The sequence below is a fragment of the Lactuca saligna genome, chromosome 7 (genome assembly GCF_052625555.1).
Source record: "Lactuca saligna cultivar CGN05327 chromosome 7, ASM5262555v1, whole genome shotgun sequence".
NCBI classification, from domain to species: Eukaryota; Viridiplantae; Streptophyta; class Magnoliopsida; order Asterales; family Asteraceae; genus Lactuca; species Lactuca saligna.
This window is the reverse complement of record NC_136423.1, coordinates 45075378-45098779: the sequence shown is the minus strand read 5'-3', so window position 1 is coordinate 45098779 and position 23402 is coordinate 45075378. Positions and strand designations below refer to the sequence as shown.

The 23402-nt window shown below is 33.9% G+C and overlaps 1 protein-coding gene across 1 annotated transcript; it reads right to left on the bottom strand.

Annotated features, from left to right (window-relative positions):
* Positions 1-7879: 7879 nt before the first annotated feature.
* Positions 7880-9741, bottom strand: LOC145004047 (uncharacterized). The gene is made up of 2 exons (XM_078962947.1): positions 9453-9741; positions 7880-9051 (listed from the first exon to the last, which is right to left on the bottom strand). Exon 2 carries the CDS (start codon positions 9047-9049, stop codon positions 7955-7957), a length of 1095 nt encoding a protein of 364 aa, XP_078819073.1. The 5' UTR covers positions 9050-9051; positions 9453-9741; the 3' UTR covers positions 7880-7954.
* Positions 9742-23402: the final 13661 nt, after the last annotated feature.

Below are 23402 nucleotides of genomic sequence, written 5' to 3'. Positions count from 1 at the left end.
TGCTGACCCCTGGACATGTGATCTGAAACCTTGGGCTTTTTGCCCACACTGCCTAAACCTGAAACTGCCTCCGGTTTCCTCTTCTTCTCCATCTCGAGATCAATCTCCCTCTCTCTGGCTCTAGCAATCATGTCGTCCAGCGTTTTGCAACTGGACCGGCTCACAAACATACGAATGTCACTCCGCAACATCTCGTGATAACGGGCCTTCTTCATCTCCTCATCGGCTGCATACTGAGGAACAAGAAGGGCCCTCTCCCTGAACTTGGCGGTGATCTCCACCACTGTCTCTGTAGTGTGGGTAAGATCCTGGAACTCCCTAGCTAACTGTTGCACCTCGATGACCGGTGCAAACTCCGCTCTGAACCTGGTAGAGAAATCAGCCCAGGTCATGGCATCCAGTGCCGCATCATCCCCGATGGCATGTCCGACCTCCTCCCACCAGTCTCGTGCCCTGTCCTTCAGAAGACAGGACGCCAATCTGACCTTGTCCCCCTCGGGACATCTGCTAGTGCGGAATGCGTTGGCCACATCCGCCAACCACCTGGTACTCGCTATGGGGTCCCGTGCCCCATGATAGTCAGGAGCCCCGCATGCCTTGAACTCCCTGAACGTAAGTGTGCGCGACCCCATCACGGCCGCCATCTCGGCACGGAAAGTACTCAATCTCTCATCCATCAGCTCTAAAATACCCTCCTTGATCGAGCCGAAGATCACAGGAGTCTGCTCTAGTATGATGCGGGTAACCTCAGAAGAAAGGAACTCCCTAGTCTGCTCATCCATCTGCCCGGCCTCCGGGCCTGATCCCGATCCTGATCCCCCTCCGGCATCTGAACTGCCGGCTGCTGGCCTCGGACGCAAAACTACCATTCTGAAACATATCATAACAACATCAGAACACTGAAATATCTCAAGGGATCATGATACTACTACTAGCTTCCTGGTCTTGTCTTGGCCTTCCTTAATTCGAGTACGGATCCTCTGCTTTCAGTAGTATGGGCCCCTACTACCTTCCACATCTATCCGTACTTTCCTCAAGAACTGCCTTGACTCCACCAAGTCACTTCTACTACTGCCATTCTCTGCTACTCTCATCCTAGGCTTGCCCTAGGGAAACTTCGAGCTCAACGCGACTGGTCCTCAGCTGCTGTAGGTCTCCTCATAATGCCAGTTAGCCACCACCTAAACACCATCACATGTGATGAGGATCAGATAATCCTTCAAGTAAAAGATCCGTCCCTACAACGGTTGGACTCAAATAAGAGCTGCGCAGTAGAGCCAGTTCCAGCACTCTGGGATTATTCAATCCTGATCACATGTGGTGTGACGTGTTCACCTAATGGCTAACTCCCACTACTCAGAACCCCACTAAGCACAAAGCAAGCAGCATTCGGACACGGGAAATAGACTTAGGCAAACCTATTCTTATAACAAGAAACTGCACTAGCATAGGATGCTAAGCTCATACTATCAGGCATAACCTAAACAGGCTATCCTACTGCTGTCTACTCAATTCTAGCATGCAATACTCACAAAGCTGCAACACATAAACAGGCACATAAGGCATTCTCCTAGATCCTTAGCCCTATACTAGCATGCTGTTCTACTGAAACTGAAAGTGAACATATAACTTGTATGGGTAATTTGGGAGTACTTACTTGAGCTCGGCTGACCGCATGCACACACACCTCTATCTTGTTCAAAACAATTCTTTCTTTCTAAGTGCTTTCAAAATTCTTTTTGTAAAACGTTTTTATCTTACTAAAATCTTTTGTTTCCCTTAGTTTGAGTTCAGATACACCCGGAAGTGTATCCGAATCCCTCAAACCAGGGCTCTGATACCAACTTGAAACGACCCAAAAACACGACCCAAAAATTTTCGTTTTTCCATATAATCAAAACCATAATATAAGTATCATAACATAAACACATGCGATGTATCCCCAAAACATAATAAAATATTATGCGGAAAACTGTATCATACTACATCAATCCAAAACATCAAGAGACATCCCCAGGATAAAAGTTATGCTGCGGTGTGTGCGATGCTGTCACCCCGAGCTCTTCCCTTTGCTTGCGGAAGTACCTGAAACCAAAACTGAAACTGTAAGCACGAAGCTTAGTGAGCTCCCCCAAACTACCACATACCATACAATAACATATAAACACATATTGGGCCTTGCCCACTGCATTGGGCCGAAGCCCGGAAACTGCATCGGACCGAAGTCCGGAACTGATTGGGACCTTGTCCCCTGCATCGGACCGAAGCCCGGAACTAACTGCATCGGACCGAAGTCCGGAACTGACTGGGACCTTGTCCCCTGCATCGGATCGAAGTCCGAAACTAACTGCATCGGACCGAAGTCCGGAACTGACTGGGACCTTGTCCCCTGCATCGGACCGAAGTCCGGAACTAACTGCATCGGACCGAAGTCCGGAACTAACTGAACATGGCATAGCATAACACATCAACTAGCATAACACATATACGACATGCTACATCGGGCCGTGGCCCGGGACACATAATACTTAACACATAAAACATAGCACACAAATCCTGTTCGAACCACGAAGGCATCGAACATACTAACTGCTGCATCGGACCTAAATCCGGAAACTACTGCTAACTGAACGGGCCGGCATTGTGGCCTTAGACCCGTTCCTACTGGAAGGAAACTCACCTCGTAAGCTGGCTGCTGAGTGTGTGGCTCGGAAAGCTAACGGCGGCTGCTCCTGAATCTCCTCGGCTACAAGTCCATAAACACACTCAATCAAATACTAAACACTGCGCTTGGGGTAAAATGACTCTTTTACCCTTGGTCAAAGTCAACTCTCTTTTGGGCTGACTCGCCGAGTTGGCCACCCAACTCGCCGAGTCCTACTCTCACTTTTCACTTCTACTCACTGCTACTCGTCGAGTCTGGCATCGACTCGACGAGTACCCTCTTGATCCAAGAACTCAGACAATCTTCATCCGACTCGCCGAGTCGTATGAACAGACTCGACGAGTTGTTCTTGATCCCAAGAAGATTGCCTTGGACTCGCCGAGTTGTATGAACAAACTCGTCGAGTCCCTCCATCACTGAGTCCACTCTCAACTCGCTGAGTCCACTTCCTGACTCACCTCGTCCACTCGACACTGATAAAATTGAAGGACTCGGGACTCACGACCCGACTCGTCGAGTCGTTCTTCCGACTCGCCGAGTCGCCGCCATGCAACTGATTTTTACTTGATTTTGTTTGAATCCAATGCATACAATTGATAGATCTGAGTCCAATAAGCTGTTTTACCACGTAAAGTTTCCAACTTTACGTGCACAACCTCATGAATAAGGGAAATAAGGCTAAAAGATGCATAAAATGGATAGATCTATGGTTATCATGCAATATAACTCCAAAAAGACAATAGATCTGGGCTCTACAACACCCCAACATTCAGATCCATAGATATATCGACTTAATAAGACGTTCATGCAAGTGTAAGGCTTGAAACAAGCACCAACTAGCTCTTAGGAGAGCCCTAATGGAAGTTTAAAGCATAATATGAGATGGAACTCCGAAAATACCTCAATAAACTCTGATTTGGCCTTGGATCTTTGCACCACAACCCTTCTCCTTGCTTCTTCCTTCTTCTCCTTCTTCACACCTTCACAAAATGGCACCAAAACACATATAAGCTCTTCAATGGAGGTTTGGGGCTGTATCACTGCGTTCACATGGTGAGGGAGGCGAGAATGGGGGCTATAAGGTGGTATAAATAGTAGGCAACCCGGGGATTTTAGGGTTTCACCCAGACAGATGGACTCGCCGAGTCGGGGATATGGACTCGTCGAGTCCCCGGCTCACGCGTGCCCTCAGACGCGACCCGACTCGGCGAGTTAGGCTAGAACTCGCCGAGTCCTTCTAGAAAACTCACTATAATTACCAATAAATCAACATACCGGGAACGGGTCGTTACAAATCTCTTCTCAAGTTATTCCGATTGTTGGTGGTGTTGTGTGATTCCATTTGAGATGCAACACTTGGGGAACTAAGCTCTTAAAGGTTCAAGACTTCAAGATCCATCAAAAGGTATGTCATCTAACTAGACTTTTAAAGTATAGATACTCCATTGTATGCTAGTTAGGATGATGCTTTGGGTTTTTGAATGTATGCATGTATAATAGAGAAAACATAGATCCAAAGCATATACGGTTGCATGTACACCATATGAGTGTTAGAATGCTCAAAACCCTTCAAGATCAAGACTTTATACCTCTAGAAGCTCCTCAAGGTGAACTAGATGCAAGTTCTTTAAGCCTAATGCCACACCAAGCTTGCTCACTAACTTCTTTTTCGTGAATAAGTTCCAAAAATGGCCATTAACACACTTTTATGATCCAAAATCACACTCTCAAAGGAAAACCAAGGTAAAGGGACCAAATGAGGCTTTAGAGGCTGATTAGGGTTTGGTCCTAATGAATTAAGGATGTTTAAATAGGTGTCAAGTCCGAATTTTAGGGTTTTGCTCTTCTTTCGCATACGCTCCATGTACCTCTTGGTACGCCCAACGTACGCAACCACCCTCCGCAATCATCCATCCTTAGTACGCTAAGCGTACTCCTGAAGTACGCCCATTGTACTTAAGGGACCATTATGTTATACTTTTTCATTTCAAGGGTATAAAGGGTATTTACCTGATTTGGAGTGTTACATGTTATATAACCAAAACTTACCTCAAGTATCAGATATTTAAGAATTATAAATAAAATATAGATTGCAACACTCGATTCATGGTATTTTACATTTTGACCCTTGTAATGAAAATTGTTTGCAAAATTGGTCCCTTATGGTTTTAAATAAAATGTGGAGGTCGGGTGCGTAAACTGAGCGTACATGGTCAGGGGTCAAACCCTATTTTAGGGGTTGGACTTTATTTAAGAAAGCTTATGTCCCAAGGCACTCTTCTTATCAGGCTTCATTTCCCTTTTTAAGCATTATTTCGAAATCCTAACCCATTTCTAAAGAGAGTTGATCTTTGTGTGTGTTTTGTTGAGAAGCTTAGTAGAGGAGCATTGGCAAAGTATGATCTTGTAGGTCCAAAGTCCATCCATCATTTTCAGCTTCATAGAGGTATAAAGTCTCAATGGTTGTAGATGATTAATGTTCATTTGGTGAAGTTAGAGTGCTAAATCTAGGGTTTGAGTCTCTTTGAGCCATACAAAGGCATCAAGTTGATGAAGTTATTGTTTAAGGTGTATTCCTTGAGCAAGATCTATGTTTTGGACGTTGAACTTTAAGCATTAATTGATTAATAGGCGTTTTTGGCTAACTGGGGCGTATGCAAGCGTACGTGTCTGGATTCCCGTTTCTCGTGTAGCGATCTAGTACGTCGGACGTACTCACTAGGGAGCCTTTTTGGGTTTTAGTGTGTTGGGCTATTATTGGATCTTATGTCGGTTGGGCCATGGTGGGCTTTAGGTCTCTTAGGCATTTTTGGACTTTGGGCTAGTTTGGGTTTAGACTGTGTTATGTTAAGCCTAATAAGGGAAGGGTAAAACAGTCTTCTATCCTAGGAGTCAGAATTAAGGATTTGGACTCTCAGTTTGGGTTAATGGCCTAATTGCTAATTAGGGTTTTATTATTTGTGATTTACTGTGAGAATTTTACAATTCAGCAGCCCGAGTGTTGTTTGTTTATCAGCTGATCGAGGTGAGCTTCTCACAATGTTTTAAGTGAGTCGAAGGCACCAATGTCGACCCGTAGATTATTGATACTAGAATTTTAGTTGTCTGTGTGACTATTACATGTATTGTATGTGTTTGTATGTATGTCGGGCGGGGCCTGTTGAGTGAGTTGGGTGGGGTCCATTGCATGTTACTGACAGATCTATACCGGGCGAGGCCTGATAGAGGTTGGGCGGGGCCTATTATATGTATGATATGTGGTAATTTGGAGGAAACTGTAACAACCCGTTTCAATATATATATATATATATATATATATATATATATATATATATATATATATATATATATATATATATATATATATATATATAATAACAATAAACCCTAAACCCCAAGTTGTATTTTTATATTTTCCTGTTAGCCCTAAATCCGTAATAATTTATGAGAGTGTTATCCACAAAGAGTTAAATGATAAAAATTCTGGAAATCGGGGGTTAAAGGGTAGCTTTCAAACTAGCTATGAATAGATTTGTGGAAGATAGGGGTTGTTGGGTAATTATTGGGTTTAAATTGAAAATGTTTTGGTGGTATGGGCTAAAAGTGAATAAAACAAATTAAGTTTGAGAGAAGGAGATGAGACTAAAACCCGGAATTCACCCTCCCTTGTCCTCTCGTTTAAAACGTCACTACAAATCCTAACCCTAATATTTTACGTAATTTTACTTCTATTTCGACGTATATTTTATTCATAGAAATAATGCATATTTGGTTAATTTATATATTTGTTTTTTAAATAACCACAATTATAATGGCACTACATGTTTAAATATAACAATTATGTAATTTAACTATCTAATATGTACCCTTAAAATATCAATTTTAAGATTCCTTAATATTTCAAAAAATCATATAAGTTGATTTTTATAAAAAAAAAGTAAATTAACTTACATTAAAATTTTAATTCCATATACATCTTTCTTAATAAATAAAAGTCTTTTTGCACATGTCATGTTCTCTTTGCTTTTGCGACATGTAATTTTCTTAGCATTTTTGCTTCATTGGTTTTCCACATGTCCTTTTTTTAGTTATTCTATTTTTATTTTGACACATCATTAATTTAATTAAGGCACATCATTATTAGAATAAATTAGAATAAATTAGGATAAATGTGATTGATAAAGCTAGCTTGAAAATGGTTACTTCCTTCTTTGTATTCGTAAATTCAGTAGCTATTTAGAAGAGTAATGTTGTATAATTAAACGTATTGATAATAATTTCCATGCTTGAATATATATATATATATATATATATATATATATATATATATATATATATATATATATATATATATATATATATATATATATATGATCGGTGTTTGTTAATTGTTTGTCATTTCTCCATGCTTAAGTCATCTTTGTTTTTATGGACTGCATAATCAAGTACTAATATTCTCCTTTTGATGCGACATATAGACTTGTAAGGTAGTTAATATGTTATCAAATGTATTTAATCGACATTGAAAATTATTATGTTATTTTACCATCAATGTGTTTGTGATACCAAGTATAATTGGTTCAAATTGAATGTTTTTTTTTTCGTTTAACATCTCCATTTCACCCTTAATTGATTGCTAAACTTAATACAACATAGTCATGTTCTTTCATCTTATAAAGTCCTTAATAAGACTGAAAAAATTAGTGTTTACTTTAAGGATACTTTTGGAATTTTGTCAACATAGTTGTCTTTATCGTCATTGTCAATTATATAAATTGGCATTGTACTTTCAATGCTCAATTAAACATGGAACATCTTATTTCAATATTAGTGCGGTAATTAACTATGCACTAATATTTTATGTATAACTTATCATATTTTAACAGTACGGTACATGGGCAAAATGGTAAATTTTTGATAAGGGTGGAATGATTTTTTTAGTTTTAAGAGCATATTGGTCATTTTCCACTGGTTTTATGTTTTACGATAACAATAATGTGGGTTTATTTTTTAGACAACCGGTTCACTCATGAGTAGTTGTAGATTGCATTGTGAGAGTTAAAAATAGTGATAGATTGGAAATATTAATTTTATACAATAACAGTAACCTTAGCAATAATAAATACAATGCTGTATTCAAAGAAGTATTTGGAAATCTGTAATTCATAACAATTATTTACAATATGTCATTACTAAGTTTTATTACTTACATACTTATCAAAACCTTTGTATATATGTAAAAGTATTATTTTATAAATTGCTTAATGTTCATGAAGTAATAAGAAGCCATCACTCATCTAAGACATTAACACTGAAACAATCATGGGGGAAGTACCACATCTGTTCATAACAGAACACGCACTGTTGACTTTTATCGTCATCAAGAGAGTCACCATAATGCTTGTATCGTGTATGAGATTCAGGCCATGACTCCAGTTTAATAGCAACACAACAATTGAAATTGCTAACAAAGAAAACATATTCTCCTATTGTCTTTTCCTTCAACACCCATTTCATTTCATCGAAATCTAATTCCATAAGCTTTTCCGGTGATGATGAAGACATACATATCATATAAAGCTTTTCTCCCCAACTTACAAACATTGGTGGAATCGTGTTTGGCTTTGGATAATTTTTGGTTTCGAGTAAAGTCCATTTGAAATTTTGATTCTGATCGAGTCTGAGTTCACATAAAGACAAATCGATGTGTATGCTATATATCTTCCCCTTTAAAACATGCAAATCAAGGATACAGGGAGTGGGGATATCGGAGGACACACGATTCCATCCTTGTTTACCCTCAATAGAAAAATATACCTTTTTTCTATGTAACACAACAAACACCCATCCAGATATTGAAGGTGAAAAGACAAGGATACCCCTAAGACTTACTTCAAAAGCACCTACGTATAAGGGGTAATTAGGGAAATGAAGTTCATGCTTTGTGATAGGATTCACAAGCCAGAAGTCACGGGTTTCATTCTTGAATAAGGCCAAGTAACCACAAGTTAATCCAAAGTAGATCCTATGAGAAGAATGGGGAATGATGGTTTTAAACCTTCTTTCTTTCAAGTCCTTCAGGAAATAATAGGAGTCTCCCTTATTAATATGGAGGGGCCTGATACATATCTTCATGGGTGGTTTGGATGCCATAAACATGTTCCTGTTAGAGATTGCAAATGATCTCCATGATTTGCAAACTCCACTGAATGCAAAATAATCAATAAATCCCAGTTGCATCATAACTAAAAGAAGCACATCATGGTTAATATCTGACCAAGATGCCACACCATTGTGGTCAAAATTCTTGAACCTCTTCCTGCTTGATGATGATGATGATGCATCATCATCATCATTTCTTGCAACACTCATTGTCTTGGCCATTCCTATATTTGAAAAAGGAAAATGAAAAGCACATAAGTTACAAGAGCTGCTGTAAACAGGGCACAAGCATACACATACAAACAGATAATACCCTTCTCAAAACGTTGTAACCAAAGGAGAAAACATGTACACAAGAATCAGCAGACAAATCAATATTAGTCATACATATGTTTTGAACTCAAGAGCCCAGTCAGTGACTTATTAACCAAGTGAGATCCCAATTAGAGCAACACATATACAGAATAGTTGAAGAAAACTAGTAAATTTCACTCGGGCATTTCATCAAACGGTTCATGTGCATAAAATTCAAAACATGTTGAAAAGATCTATAAACTAAACTAGTAAACTGGATTGGAATTTGATAGAATAAAAAATATATCTGAAGAAAAAGGACATCACATACCAGTATTTGCTAGAAGCGATTTTTGAACCACCGTTATTCAACGAAGGTTCTTGACCAATAACTGTCCCCGTGACTTTAAACAACTAATCTTAGCCCAGCTCACAATTTGTATTTGTATTGTTTCATGATTATTATGATTGCAATTCGTATAATGGATAATTATTGCGGATCGACGTTCAAGAGTGTTTCACGGAGTTGAGCCATTTATAAACACAAAATTCGGTTTGATAGAGACGAGATTGGTCTATTTTTCAATTTTGCTTAGAAAGAGAGAGAGAAATGAGAAAAAGCTGGGTCAACTAGAAAATGAAAAATACCAGATGGATATCAAAATTAAAGACAAAATTACATAAATGGTTCCCGTGGTTGACACAATTGACAAACTTTTGTCCTTATAACAAATTTTGTGTGTAGATGGTCCCTATGGTTTCAAGATTGGAAAGAGAGTCATTATGTTAATTTTTATTTTTTTCAGTTAAATCCCTTATGAAATCACCATTTTGTCCTTCGTGTCATAAGGACCATTTATGTAAAAGTATTCTATTTATGAATTTCATCTGTTACAAATGCTTCTTTCCATCCATGACATTCATGATGTTAAAATAATGAGCCTTTTAAGTTTAATGTAAAATGGCTGTTGTATCTCTATCTCTGTCTACATCTCATAATCTCGGCTATGGCTTCATGGCTGTCATATGTAATTAGTGCATAACCATAATTAGGCTCAGAATTGATAAAAACAAGTTTATTTTAAGAGCTAAAATTCAACATGATGGTTGTAATTCCTTTGTCTTATTAGTCAATAAGCAACTAGAACCAATTCTATTCTTCAACCAAACCGCTAAAATCTTCGCATGCGAGGGGTAATAATGTCTTTAAATAAAAAAGCAAAGACAAGAGTGACAACCAAACTCTTTAAATAATAGCAGGGAGAGTAGATGAGACATGTAAATCGAAGATATCAGGGAGAGTAGATGAGACATGATTCCATCCTCGTTTACCTACTATATAAAATGATATTTTTCTATTTAACACAAGAAACACCCACTCAGATGTTGAAGCTGAAAAGACAAGAATGGTCCTCATTCTTTTTATACGAGCAGCTACATATAAGGGGTAATAAGGGAAGTGAAGTTCTTGCCTTGTGATAGGATTCACAAGCCAAAAATCACGGGTTTTCCTCCCGAACAAGACCAAGTAACCACAAGTTGATCCAATACAGATCCTTCCAGCAAAATGGGGAAGGATGGTTTTGAACTTTCTTCCTTCAAAGTCCTCAAAGGAGCACCACTCATTCTCATTAACCTCACTAGAGATACATATCTTCATGGGTGGTTTTGACACCATAAAAATGTTCTTATTAGAGAGTGCAAACGACCTCCATGACATGCAAACTCCACTGAATGCAAAAAAATCAACAAATCCGAGTTTCATCATTACTAAAAAAAGCACATCATGATTAACGTCTGACCAAGGTACTACACAACCGTTGTCTAAATTCTTGGGCCACTTCCTGGTTGATGATGATGCATCATCACCATCAATCTGGTGTCTAGTCATATTCATTATTGTCTTGGCTACTCCTACACTTGCAATTAAAAGGAAAATAAATATATAAGATTGCAAGGAATAGAGAAAACACATACACAAGAATCAGCAGAGAAAGAATATTAGTCAAGTGGCTTACATAATGGGTGAGATTCGATTCCAAGGATAACAAAACATATAAAAACAGTTGAAAAATGCATGATGCACTCATCCAAATAAGATCAGGTTCATGCAATATTTTGGATAAGATAGTTTTGTTACTCTATACAATATTTTAGATAATGGAGACTCCTCGAAGAGGATTGAAGTATTAAGCATAGGACTTATAAATTGAAATCTACTTTGGTACATTAAGATCTGTAGTGTGCTTCACACAAGAATGTGAAAGCAAAGTTCAATCAGTTGCATGTGGAATACTGTCATGTACTATGGATTCAGATGTGATCTCAAACTCTTCACGAATAAAAGTACTGTATTGTATCAATTTCAGTAACTCAGACTCCAGTTCTTCATGAGAAAACAAAGCATGTGAAATTAAGTAGACAAAATTTCATCAAAGAAAATAGTGAGAATTTATAAAAACAAGTTTATTCTAATTAAGAGCTAAAACCCATCATGATGGATATAATCGTTTTTTAGTCTTATTAAGATGGTGTATTCATGCTTTTGTATGCTTAACTTGCAACTAGGATAGGAGTCATATATAGGGCCATTCAATTTCTTCTACACCCATGTGTTTCCTCAAGTGATTTGGTCCATCTAAATACTTAATCGTAATTAGGGTATTTAGATGGTTAGACCTATAAGTCTTCCATAACGATTTTTCTTAAAAGCCCCACCAGATGACACGTTTTCTGAAAGCTTGAAAATACTTTTATCAGCTAATGGTTTCTTTTAGGCATTTCATGAAACACTCCATATTAATATAAACTACAAACATGTTGAAAAAGTAACTCATATCCTGTTTAACTAGAATGGAATTGGTATTTGAAAACGACCAATAAAACTAAAGAGAAAGAAGCCATACCTACCTGCTACTTTATGTACTAGAGGCGATGAAGTTTACCCTCGATTATAAACAGCTATTCTTCAATCACGAGTTTATTAGGAGTTTCAAGATTTTATTACTCTTTTCAGCGTTTGTAAAGAGTATCTCGATTATAATAGCAGTACTTCTGTTGAATATGTAATCAGTGATATTCGCAGCTGTACCTGTATCTGTACCTTGTTCACCAAGGAAAAACAGATGAAATAGGGGAAAGGAAAGAAGGACGAGAACAGCGGAAACAAGAAAAAACAGAGGAAAAAAAATATGGTATAAATAAAATTAACTAGTTAAAATCCATAGGTGTTAATTTTAAATAGAATTGAAAATTTAACTATGTTATAAAATAATATATCACTGATTTAGAAAACTTATAAATTATAATATTGTATTTTTTTTAAAAAGTTTATGATTTGTAAAATATCGTATATATGTAAATACAATATATGAAATAAGCTTAAATACAATATATGTAAGACCAAAGGGAGAAATATCTTTAGTCACCCAACTTGTTTGTATCTTCTACCTTACCAAGACTTGTGATGTAATCTTTAATTACTTTCTACGTTAAATTGGTAAATAGAAATCAAAATACTTATTAAAATTCATGGTAGTATAATACTACAAAGTCAACCATATAATCTATTAAACATCTTAATACTATTGAAGTAGAAACAAAACTTAAGATGTACTATTGTTTCAAAGAATTACATACCATACCGTAAAAGAGTTTGCATGTGTTGACAGATATTAGAAAGACATATATAACATGTATAACAAACAAATGACATAAAAAAAAAAACATAAATTGATCTACCCACTTTACTCAAGAACGTACAAAATGTAGCAAAAAATCCGACATTTTACTGTAACTTGTTTTTGTTTACCAACAAACCAACAAAATATACAAAAATACAAAATCAGAATTTATATTCACTAAAAACTTTCAATGGTTAAACAATCTAAGTGTTCCAAGGATAGTTGTTACCCATCAAAATAAGGAATCTACAATGCCAACCAACAAACCCTTTAATTTGTTCAAAACTCAATTGCAAAATTTCAGTGACTACATATGACTTACAAAAGAACAACCCATGTACATGAGAAATGATTTTTTTTGGGTTATCACTTTTTCATGAATGGAATAACAATTAACAAATAGAGGGTGACATGTCATCTACCTCTTACCTGATCTTGATCTTTAGGCCACTTTATAAGCCACAACTCAGTAGAATCTGTTGTATTTGGTTCAATTATAGGAGCTCTCCTCCTCAAATCCCAACTACAATTTTGCTTCTAAGATGAGTCTGCAAAATGATTGTAAACTCCATATTAAATATTATCATGAAAACTTATCAAACACAAATATAAGATGGAAGATGGGTTGTGCAATCTAAATTGGAGTAAAGGGTTTGGAATCCTCGATCAAGAAAAATTTGACCCAAGAGATGTGAATGTAATGTAGGTTTGTTTAAAGAAATTATATATGCACAACAATTATAAGTCAATAAGATTAAAAAAGAAATATTATCAGCAGAGAGTAAATAAATGAACACAAGCAAAGAGCATTTCGTGAAATGAGATCACAATCAATATCACACAAACTCTCAAGTATTGGTTTAGATATTATCACTTTTGCTAGACAACTATAGCTATAAACTTATGTTTATAAACTTAATAGTATGATGTTTCATGTAAACTTAATAGTAATCTTATGATGGAGAGGAAATAAAATAAAAAAATCTTACTCTTTATAGAGTCAGTGTAGTTTCACTTCCATACATAAACTTAAAGAAAGTAAACAGAAGGCTTTGACAGTTGACATCCCCCCAAAAAAGATTATATTACTATGTTTTGCATAAGTAGCGTCCATGTACATATGCAAATGAAAGTAAGCACAAGGTTTACCTAAGATATGCCATTAGAAAAAGCTTAAAAACATGTATAACCGAATTATATGTTTCTTACTATAATATATATATATATATATATATATATATATATATATATATATATATATATATATATATATATATATATATATATATATATATATATATATATATATATATATATATATATATATATATAGTGGATCTGTAACTTCATGTCATTTTGCATTAAATGGAATGGAGTGGTACCAACAACCGTAATTCTTGACTATTTCTTATGTTCTCAGGTCTATGAGCTTTAAATTTGTTCTGATGTGAAGGAGGGATGTCACCATATGTCCCTGCAGTTATGATAAAAAGAATTATGTTTAAGTAACCATAGTTAGTTCCTAGAAAGCCACACACAAATTACATAAGGATTCAAACTAACTCAATAAGCACAAGATAGCAAGATAAAACAGCAAGAGAGCATACCTCTTTTCAAATTAATCACTAAGAGGTTGAACATGAAGCAAAGAACGAACAAATAGAATCAAGCCTTTTCATTTAAGCATTTTAGCAAATACTTGGTGGGCAAGAGTTGCTTTTAAGGTCCCATAACACTCTCAATTATGTGATTCAACTTTGGCTTTATACTTCTAACTATAGTTGCAGAAATTGGGATTAATCGGTGATTAATCGCTTGGGTTCTCCAACAGTCGAGGATTAGGGTATTAATCAGAAATTTAGGATTAACTGGGTTTGGCGGGATTAATTGGTCTTGGCGGATTAAGGTCAACGAAAGTCGAAAAAGGTCAAAAAAAAGTCAAATATGATAAAAAAAAAAATTAAATTCAAAAAATCAACTTTTATTTTTACTAAATTTTCAAATATTATACCAACACGTTCATATTTTTGTATTTTTAAAATTTCAAATTTCAAATTTTCTTATTTTCTAATTTTGAAGTACTTGTTTTTCTTAAGATATATTAATATTTGATTAATTTTAATATTTTGTTAATAATCTATGGTTCCCAATTAATCCCTCAACAACAGTCGATTATCGAGCTACCGTCGATCGATTTTTACAACCTTGCTTCTAACTAAAAGCTTGGAAATTCTGCATTATTATGACAAATAATAATTATAAGACAAAATATTAAAAAATAACAAAAACTGATGTACACAATATACAACATTGGAAACAAAATGGGTAAAATAGGGTTCCACTGAAGGGTTAAATAGCCGATTCAAACACATACATTTGAGAGAGAGAGAGAGAGAGAGAGAGAGAGAGAGAGAGAGAGAGAAGGGGGGGGGGGGGGGAAGTAGAGTAACAAGAGTGGTTTACCTGATTATCTCTTTTGAGAGAACTCACATCCAAGAAACTGTAGGAAGAAGGATCCATCTTTATGATATCATCGATGAGAATTATTGAAACTTAACAATTCAAGTTAATTCCTTCTATTTTTTTGATTTCTGCAATAAAAATCTGATTGCAGAAGACACAAACAAGAAGAGAGGTTAGAAGAAGAAAAAACATGAAATTGAGGATTTGGAAGATGAAAAAAAAAAAAAGCAAAGCTGGAGTAAATTCCTTCTACTTTTCGATTTATGTTCCAGACCTCAGTAGTAAGATCATCCGTTTCTTGTGATACCTTCTCTGATTTCCATTGATTTCACTTAATGCTTCATTTCGAACGTCATTTTTTTGCAACAAACCATTGATGGAGAGGGAAGAGGATCAGGGTTTAAGAGATAATATACCTTCAAGAATTTTTTATTAAGTTTGGATATGATTATGATTCCCGATTTATTGCTATGGAATTCCTGATTTATTGCTATCGAATTCGAAACTGATTGCCGATAATTTGGTATATCAATTCACGTCAATGCATAACTATTAAAGCTGAAGCAGGAGGGCATTTGGTGAAATTCACTTTGATACTTTGAGCGGGAAAAATCAATTTGGGGGCTAAGAGAATGTCACGTGGCAAAATTGATTTTATTTATTAGATTAGGGGAATAAAATAGCATCCGAGTATAACTCGAGGGGCGGACACAAAAATTTCTCAACACTAGTGGCACCAAACCGACAAGATCCAGTTTCTAAAATATAAACCCAACCCGAAACTGAAACCAATAGGTTAGGTTTCTCAGTTTTCCTGAGTTCGGTTTCGGGTTACTTAGTTTTTAAACCCATAAACTTTAAATTTAGCCACAAAATCACCATTTAACCAATGGTTAGATTGGACTTAGCAATTCTTCAGAATATAAGAAACCTTATATTGAAAGATAACGTAGACATGTGTTACACACCACAAAAAATGTAGGATACCACATGCATTTGAATGAAAAGGAAGGAAGCTACTTTTTTGAATTAAACACGAGACCTAAAACTCTAAGTCTGAGGCGTTGAACCATCGAACTACACTTTGTTTGTGATATCCTTTGGCGAAAGTGTATATATATATATATATATATATATATATATATATATATATATATATATATATATATATATATATATATATATATATATATATATATATATATATATATATATATCAAGGTTGTGAAAATCATTCGGCGGTCGACTGACGATAAGCGATTAATTGGATTACGCGGTGATTCATCGGGACCCTTAAATATTACTAAAGTTATATATATATATATATATATATATATATATATATATATATATATATATATATATATATATATATATATATATATATAACTTCTGGTGGTTACTTATATTATTATTATTATTATTATTATTATTATTATTGTTGGGACGATAGTTATGACGACCTCCACCACGTCCACGACCATGGCCACAACCACGGTTAGACTCATGACCATTATAATTAGATGTTGTCGCATTCATTTCAGGGAATGGACTAGAACCGGTCAGACGTGATTGGTGATTTTTCATTAAGAACTCATTATTTTGTTCAGCCACAAGAAGACATGATATTAATTCACAATATTTTTAAAACCTTTCTCACGATGTTGCTGCTGCAGTAGCATGTTAGTGACATGAAAAGTAGAGAATGTTTTCTCTAGCATGTCTTCATCAGTTATAGTCTTACCATATAGTTTTAGTTGGGAAGTAATTTTCAACATGGCTGAATTATACTCACTCCCAGATTTAAAATTTTGTAGCCGAATGTGTACCAATCAAAACGAGCTCAAGGAAGTATCACCCCGTTTTTTGATGATCATACTTCTCTTTCAGATTATTCCAAAGATCAATTGGATCTTTGACAGTGAGGTATTCAGCTTTTAATCCTTCATTGAGATGGTGGCGAAGGAAAATCATCGCCTTAGCCTTTTCTTGGCTTGATAATTCATTTAAAGGATTTACATCCTTTATGGTGTTTCCAAGACCCATAGCATCAAGGATCCATGATAAATAATTTTTTCCACAAATGTCAAGAGCCATAAACTCAAGTTTGCTAAGGTTTGTCATAGTGAAAGTACTAATCAAAATAAAGAGTTGTATGTTAGGGGAATGTTAGTTAAGAAATATCATTAAATTACTTGTGAGCATTATACATATGGACTTAAATATATATATATATATATATATATATATATATATATATATATATATATATATATATACCTGACAATGATAAGAATGACAAGAAGTTGAAACTTTATGGTAGAGTCGTGCTGATAACGTGTTATAAAATATGTAGCTAATAACAAGATAAATTATAGAGTACATAATGAAAGACATGAGAGTAGAAAGAACTTTTATTCCAATACTTATGATGAAATCATCAAGCTTCTAATACATATGACTCACTATTTATACTATTAAAATAAGATGAAAGATGAGTTATCATATAAATGCATATTATGATGGTTCATTATTACATTCATAAAATACATTGAAATGATTGTTACTAATACTAAATAATGATGGAACTATATGAGAAATGGAGAATTCAATGGTCATTAATAAACTAATATTTGATAACATATTTCATTAAAAAGATTTTCTAATATGGATCTTTTTACAAATTAACATTTACAACCACATAATTTTTCCGTAGTTCACAATACTCAAACTTTAATTTATCAGCTTTATTTAATTAATAAATGTTTATCTTAAAAAATTTCTCCACAGCCTTTTTTTTTTTTTATAATAATTTTGCATTTGAATATATATCATTATCTATTTAAATTTTAACATGTTCTATTAAGTTTTCAATACATAAATACAAATCGTTTTAAGAATCTGTTTAACAATACTAACCGATAATAAGAAGTTAATAGCCGAAAACTGAAAACTATGGATATTAAATCATAGTATAATAACTAAATAAATATGAAATATAACTCTAAAGAAAAAAAAAATGAAAAATCTATTTAAAGATAGAGATGTGAAATGATTTAGAACTTTGAATGAGAAACCACAATCTTAATATATTCATATTATATATCTTAATTCTACCATGCCGCTACATCAAAGGTCATTCTCTTTTTCAAGTTCGTGTTATAATGATTGTTTGTTAGAATCAGCTGGTCCATGCACAAGATATGGCAAAACAAATCGGTTGAGGATTTTTATGTAATGGATCAAAATGAATATGAGTCCTCATGTTGCTCTTCCAATACTATTTAGTTATTTATTGTGTTTTTATTTAACTATTCAAATAATTAATATATTAAATATAATTACGCATACGATATTATTAAAATTATAATATGTTTTCTATATATATATATATATATATATATATATATATATATATATATATATATATATATATATAGAGAGAGAGAGAGAAGAACATAAGGATTCGAATCCTTTTTAGGGAATTTTATCCATTTTTTAGAATTTTTTTCATTTTATTCGTTTGATATAATATTTTTAAATTATAAATTGACTGACGTGAAGGTGTTGAGGAAGAACAAAATGGACAGCTGCATATAGCACGATTTTTTTATTATATATTTTTATTTAAAAATCAAAACTTATAATAACGATAAGGGTCATTTTTCCCTTGTTCGTCCTAGGCCTTTCAATATATTTAATTATTCAGGACCGGCCCTGTTGAATGAGTTTTTTTTATGAATGGTTGAAATTGACAATCCTTAATACACATGGTTAATTTTAGCGTTGCTACTTTCCTTAGCTCTTGGTACTATCCTTTCCTTTTCTTCCAGTTTTGTAGGAATTGTGTTTTTTCTTTTTAGACAAAAAACCAAAAATGATGGTTTAAACAGTTAATTGTTTGTACCAACAATAGGTAGTTGTGGTGATTTTAACATATCACCTAATTAAACATGGATTGATAATTATTAACCCATCCATGTTGAGTCAAGTAGGTAGAAATTAAAGGAGCAGCTTAAGCTAAAACTACAAGCATGTGATCAGTCAAGGAATGATTGTGTGAGAAATTACATAAGCTTTGCTGACCAATGCTGTAGGTCTTAAGTCTACAAAGGAATCCATTATCTATTTTGTACCTAATCCAACTTTTATTCAAATGAACAGAGCGTTACTCATATGGTTTGGGAATCAGAATCTAGCAAAACCCAAACTTTGATTCAATGAAAATAACACCCCAATGTCTTACAATCTTGCATCGAAAGATCCGCAAGTTTTGTACAAAAGGACATTGAAGCTTGTTAATTTTGAGCCTTTACCTTACAATTACGGAGCAGATAACATTATTCAAAAAAGAATCAAATGTAAAAAGTGGTGTTTATGAATTGGAAAAATATAAAAGGATTAAGGAAGCAAATTTCGAGGATTGAAGAATTTCCCAATTTGCACAAAGTTTTTTTCATCATTCTAGACATTACGCAAATACCAATTGATATATAAAATTAAACAGACGTAATTGAAATAAAAAAGAAATTTCAATCGTCTATTATATGTTGCAATTTCTCTTCGTCGGGGCCCAACAAACAATCATTGCAGTGGAGAAGTAGTGATAAGAGAAGCCCAGTTCGAAATTTCCCAAAAGATTAACCAGCAAAACAAAAACCCACAAAAGAGCAAAAAAATATATTTAAATAATAAATTAATTGCAAGATTCACGTACACTAGTGGTTCTTAAGGTTTTGAAAATGTTGCACAGATAGGAATTAACAAAAGGAAAGTAAAAACCACATAAGATACAAGAGTTGTAAATTGGGCACAAACATGCACATACAAACACATAATAGCCTTCTCGATGTATTGGACAAATTTTTTTCGAAAACTATATAAAATTTTGAGATGTAAAGGAGACTCCTTAAAGAGGGATGTCGTACAAGACAAAGGACTTACAAATTTAATTTTATGTAAGGGAAACACTAAGCTTAACTTCTAGCGTTATTTATGAGACAAACTAACTTTGCAAGATTGTGAAAGCAAAGTTCAAACCCGTTGCAATAAATGGGTTGTGTCATTTATAAATGGATTAGGATGTGAATGGATAACCAAATTAAGATATCAAACTCTTTATGAATCACTGTGTGTTGTGACAATGCAACAATTTTGGTTATTAACTATTCAGTGCTTCGTGAAATTGGTGCATGTTGAAGGTCATCACTAGCCCAATAGAATCATGTTATTGTCTAGAAGAAGTTAGCATGCTCTAGAATGATCTGGAAGATTCTAGAACATTATGGAATACTATGGAGAAGTCTAGAAGATGCCACAAGATTCTAGAATACTCTAGAATGAGATGGAAGACCCTGGGAGGCTATGGAACATTCTAGAACACTATGGAAGGCACAAGAATGTCTATACTTATCTAGGACATTATAGAACATTCTAGAAACATATAAAAGCTTGTAATTGATATAGAATATGGTAGATAATTCTAGAATAGTCATGAATGTATGTAGATCTAAAAACTTCCTATAAGGAGGTGGAAACACCTATAAATAGGTGTGGAGCTCATTTGCTCCAAAACAATCCCAACATCCAAGTATCCACGAAAGCCTAAAAGAAAGCAAAGTGTATAGTAGTCTCACAAAGTGTAAGTTCTCCTAAAGTGTCTTAATAAAAGTCTTGTTGTTTCCCATATAAAAGAGTCGTGTTCAACAGTGCACATTAGCGAGACTTCTGTAATCATGTCCTATAATGAATAGAAATTTATACAAGTTATCATTCCCCCTAGTTTTTGTTACACTTATTACAACACAACGATATCAAATATACTCCTTTTAATCAAATAAGTTTCTTTTTTAGATATTCAAAAGTAAATTTCACTTGGGCATTTACGGTTCATGTGCGTAAAAGCACAAACATGTTGAAAAGACATATAATCTCAACTGGATTGGAATTTGATAGAGACAAAGTCGGAAGAAAAATGAAAAAACACATACCTGCAACTAAGTATTGCTAGAAGCGATTTTTCAACCACCGATTCTTCAATAAAGATTTTTGACCAATAATTAACTCTCCTCATGATTTTAAACAACTAATCTTAATAATTGCAATTCGTAATGGATAATTACTGAGGACCGACGTTCAAGCGTGTTTGACGGAGTTGAGCCAAATTCATGAACACAAAAATCGGGATAATTAAACAGTCTTCGGATATATCTTGCCCATTAATATATTGTATAAGCCCATTAGGCCATTACTAATATGAGTTCCTACAGAATTAGAAACCCTGAGCAGCACACTGCGAAATACAAAAAATGGGCCTTTAAATATAAATTTTTAATATATAAGAAAAATCTATAAATACTTTAATAAATCGATAAATAAGAATTGGATTAGAGAAAACAGATGTAACTGCATTTATGACTTGCTGACCAAAAGAAATAGAAATTAAGTTTTTTTTTAGACTTGGATTTTAAAAAAAATAATAAAAGGAAAGAAAAAACAAAGAAAAAAAAATTAATGGACTCGTAATTGAGTTTAATGTGAATTATGTTAATGCGAATAAAAAAGGACATGGTGGTTAATGGGATTAACAAAGTGGTAGAAGTGAAACTTATTAGCAAAAAAATAAAGCATATGGTTTTTAGGAAACCAAATGTTGTCTAAATCCGAAGAAGGATATTCCTCCCCGTGATGAATCCATATACGATATGATTGAAGAAATCCACGGTCATGTATGTGGGCATAAACTGTAGTCACAATTTGTCGATACATATTCGCACAATCTCTACACGGGCAACATGTTTTTCCTTCACCATCGACATGGTTCTTTGCAATCTCTATAAAGTTTCTAAGACCTTTTAGGAATTCTGGAGAGCTCCGATTTGGCAATGTAATCCAACTCTTATCAATTGTCATAACTGTTTGATTATCAAGAATTAGATTGTATGTATAGTAAATATAAAACTAATTTGTTTTTATTTAGGATTTACTTTTCATATTCTTCATATTATATCATCTTACTTGTATTTCTTTATTTTTTTTATAGCATTCTACTTCTACTTGTATTGCTTTATTTTTTTTATTTTTTTATCAAATTTATTATTGTTAATTCATATCCATTTTCTTTTTAAAAAAACATGTTTTTGATATATAATTGATGAAATGAATTTGTCATTTGAATAAATATTCAAGATTGCTTCTTGATAAGAAATAAATAAAAATTGTAAAATGGAATCGAAATTATTAAATCAAATTAATACATGTTGCATTTAAGATCTATTCTGCATGTGATGATTCTTCCTCGAGTTTTTATCAATTTGCCATGATTCATTTTAAACTTTTATCGACTAATATAGAGATATTATATTTTCTTTATAAAATATATTTTAATGCATTTTTTAGATTCTTATCAAAGATTGGTAGAATATTTGTTGTGATACTTTTTATTTTAAATTAAATTTCTGGTTTTTTAATGTTGCCTTGTTATAAAAGCTTATTGTTGTTGTTTTGGACTTTTCTATAAATCTAAATACTTATTTTGATCTTCAAGGCATCTTATTTTCTTCAGATCAAAACTAACCTTAAAAAACTATTATTATTTTGTGTGCTTAATTCGTGTTAAGTTATATATCATACTTTGATAAAACTAGTAGTTATAGCAAGAAATAGCATTGTACTTTGATAAACTATTATAAATGAAGACTATTATTATTAAGGGAATATATCATCATCACGTACCTGATATTGTCCTTGAATTCGACTTTGACTTTGAATTTGACTAGTCCTTAGTCAGCTATCCAACAAAGCTCAACAACTTCTTTTTCATAGATGTCAAAAACATGATATGTTAAGTATGTTGGTTTTATAAGGGTAGCAAAAGTCTTTTTACCAAACAGGGAACAGGGCACAAGAAAGTAAACTGGAACAGGGGACAAAAACAAATATATGACAACAAGGGTAAAACTGGAAAACAGCTTTTCCAGTCCTGTAAAGTGAGCACAGAGTACATAAGGATAAAACTTGAGACAAAGTGATACTTCTTTATTCGTGATGTGAGTAATAACACTAAATATATGCATACTGAGCCAAATGTGATAATTCAATGGTTTATATGCATACTGAGCCAAATGTGATAATTC

Coding starts and splice junctions, on each gene's coding strand:
- LOC145004047 (XM_078962947.1), bottom strand. CDS start 9,049: ATGGCCAAGACAATGAGTGTTGCAAGAAATGATGATGATGATGCATCA.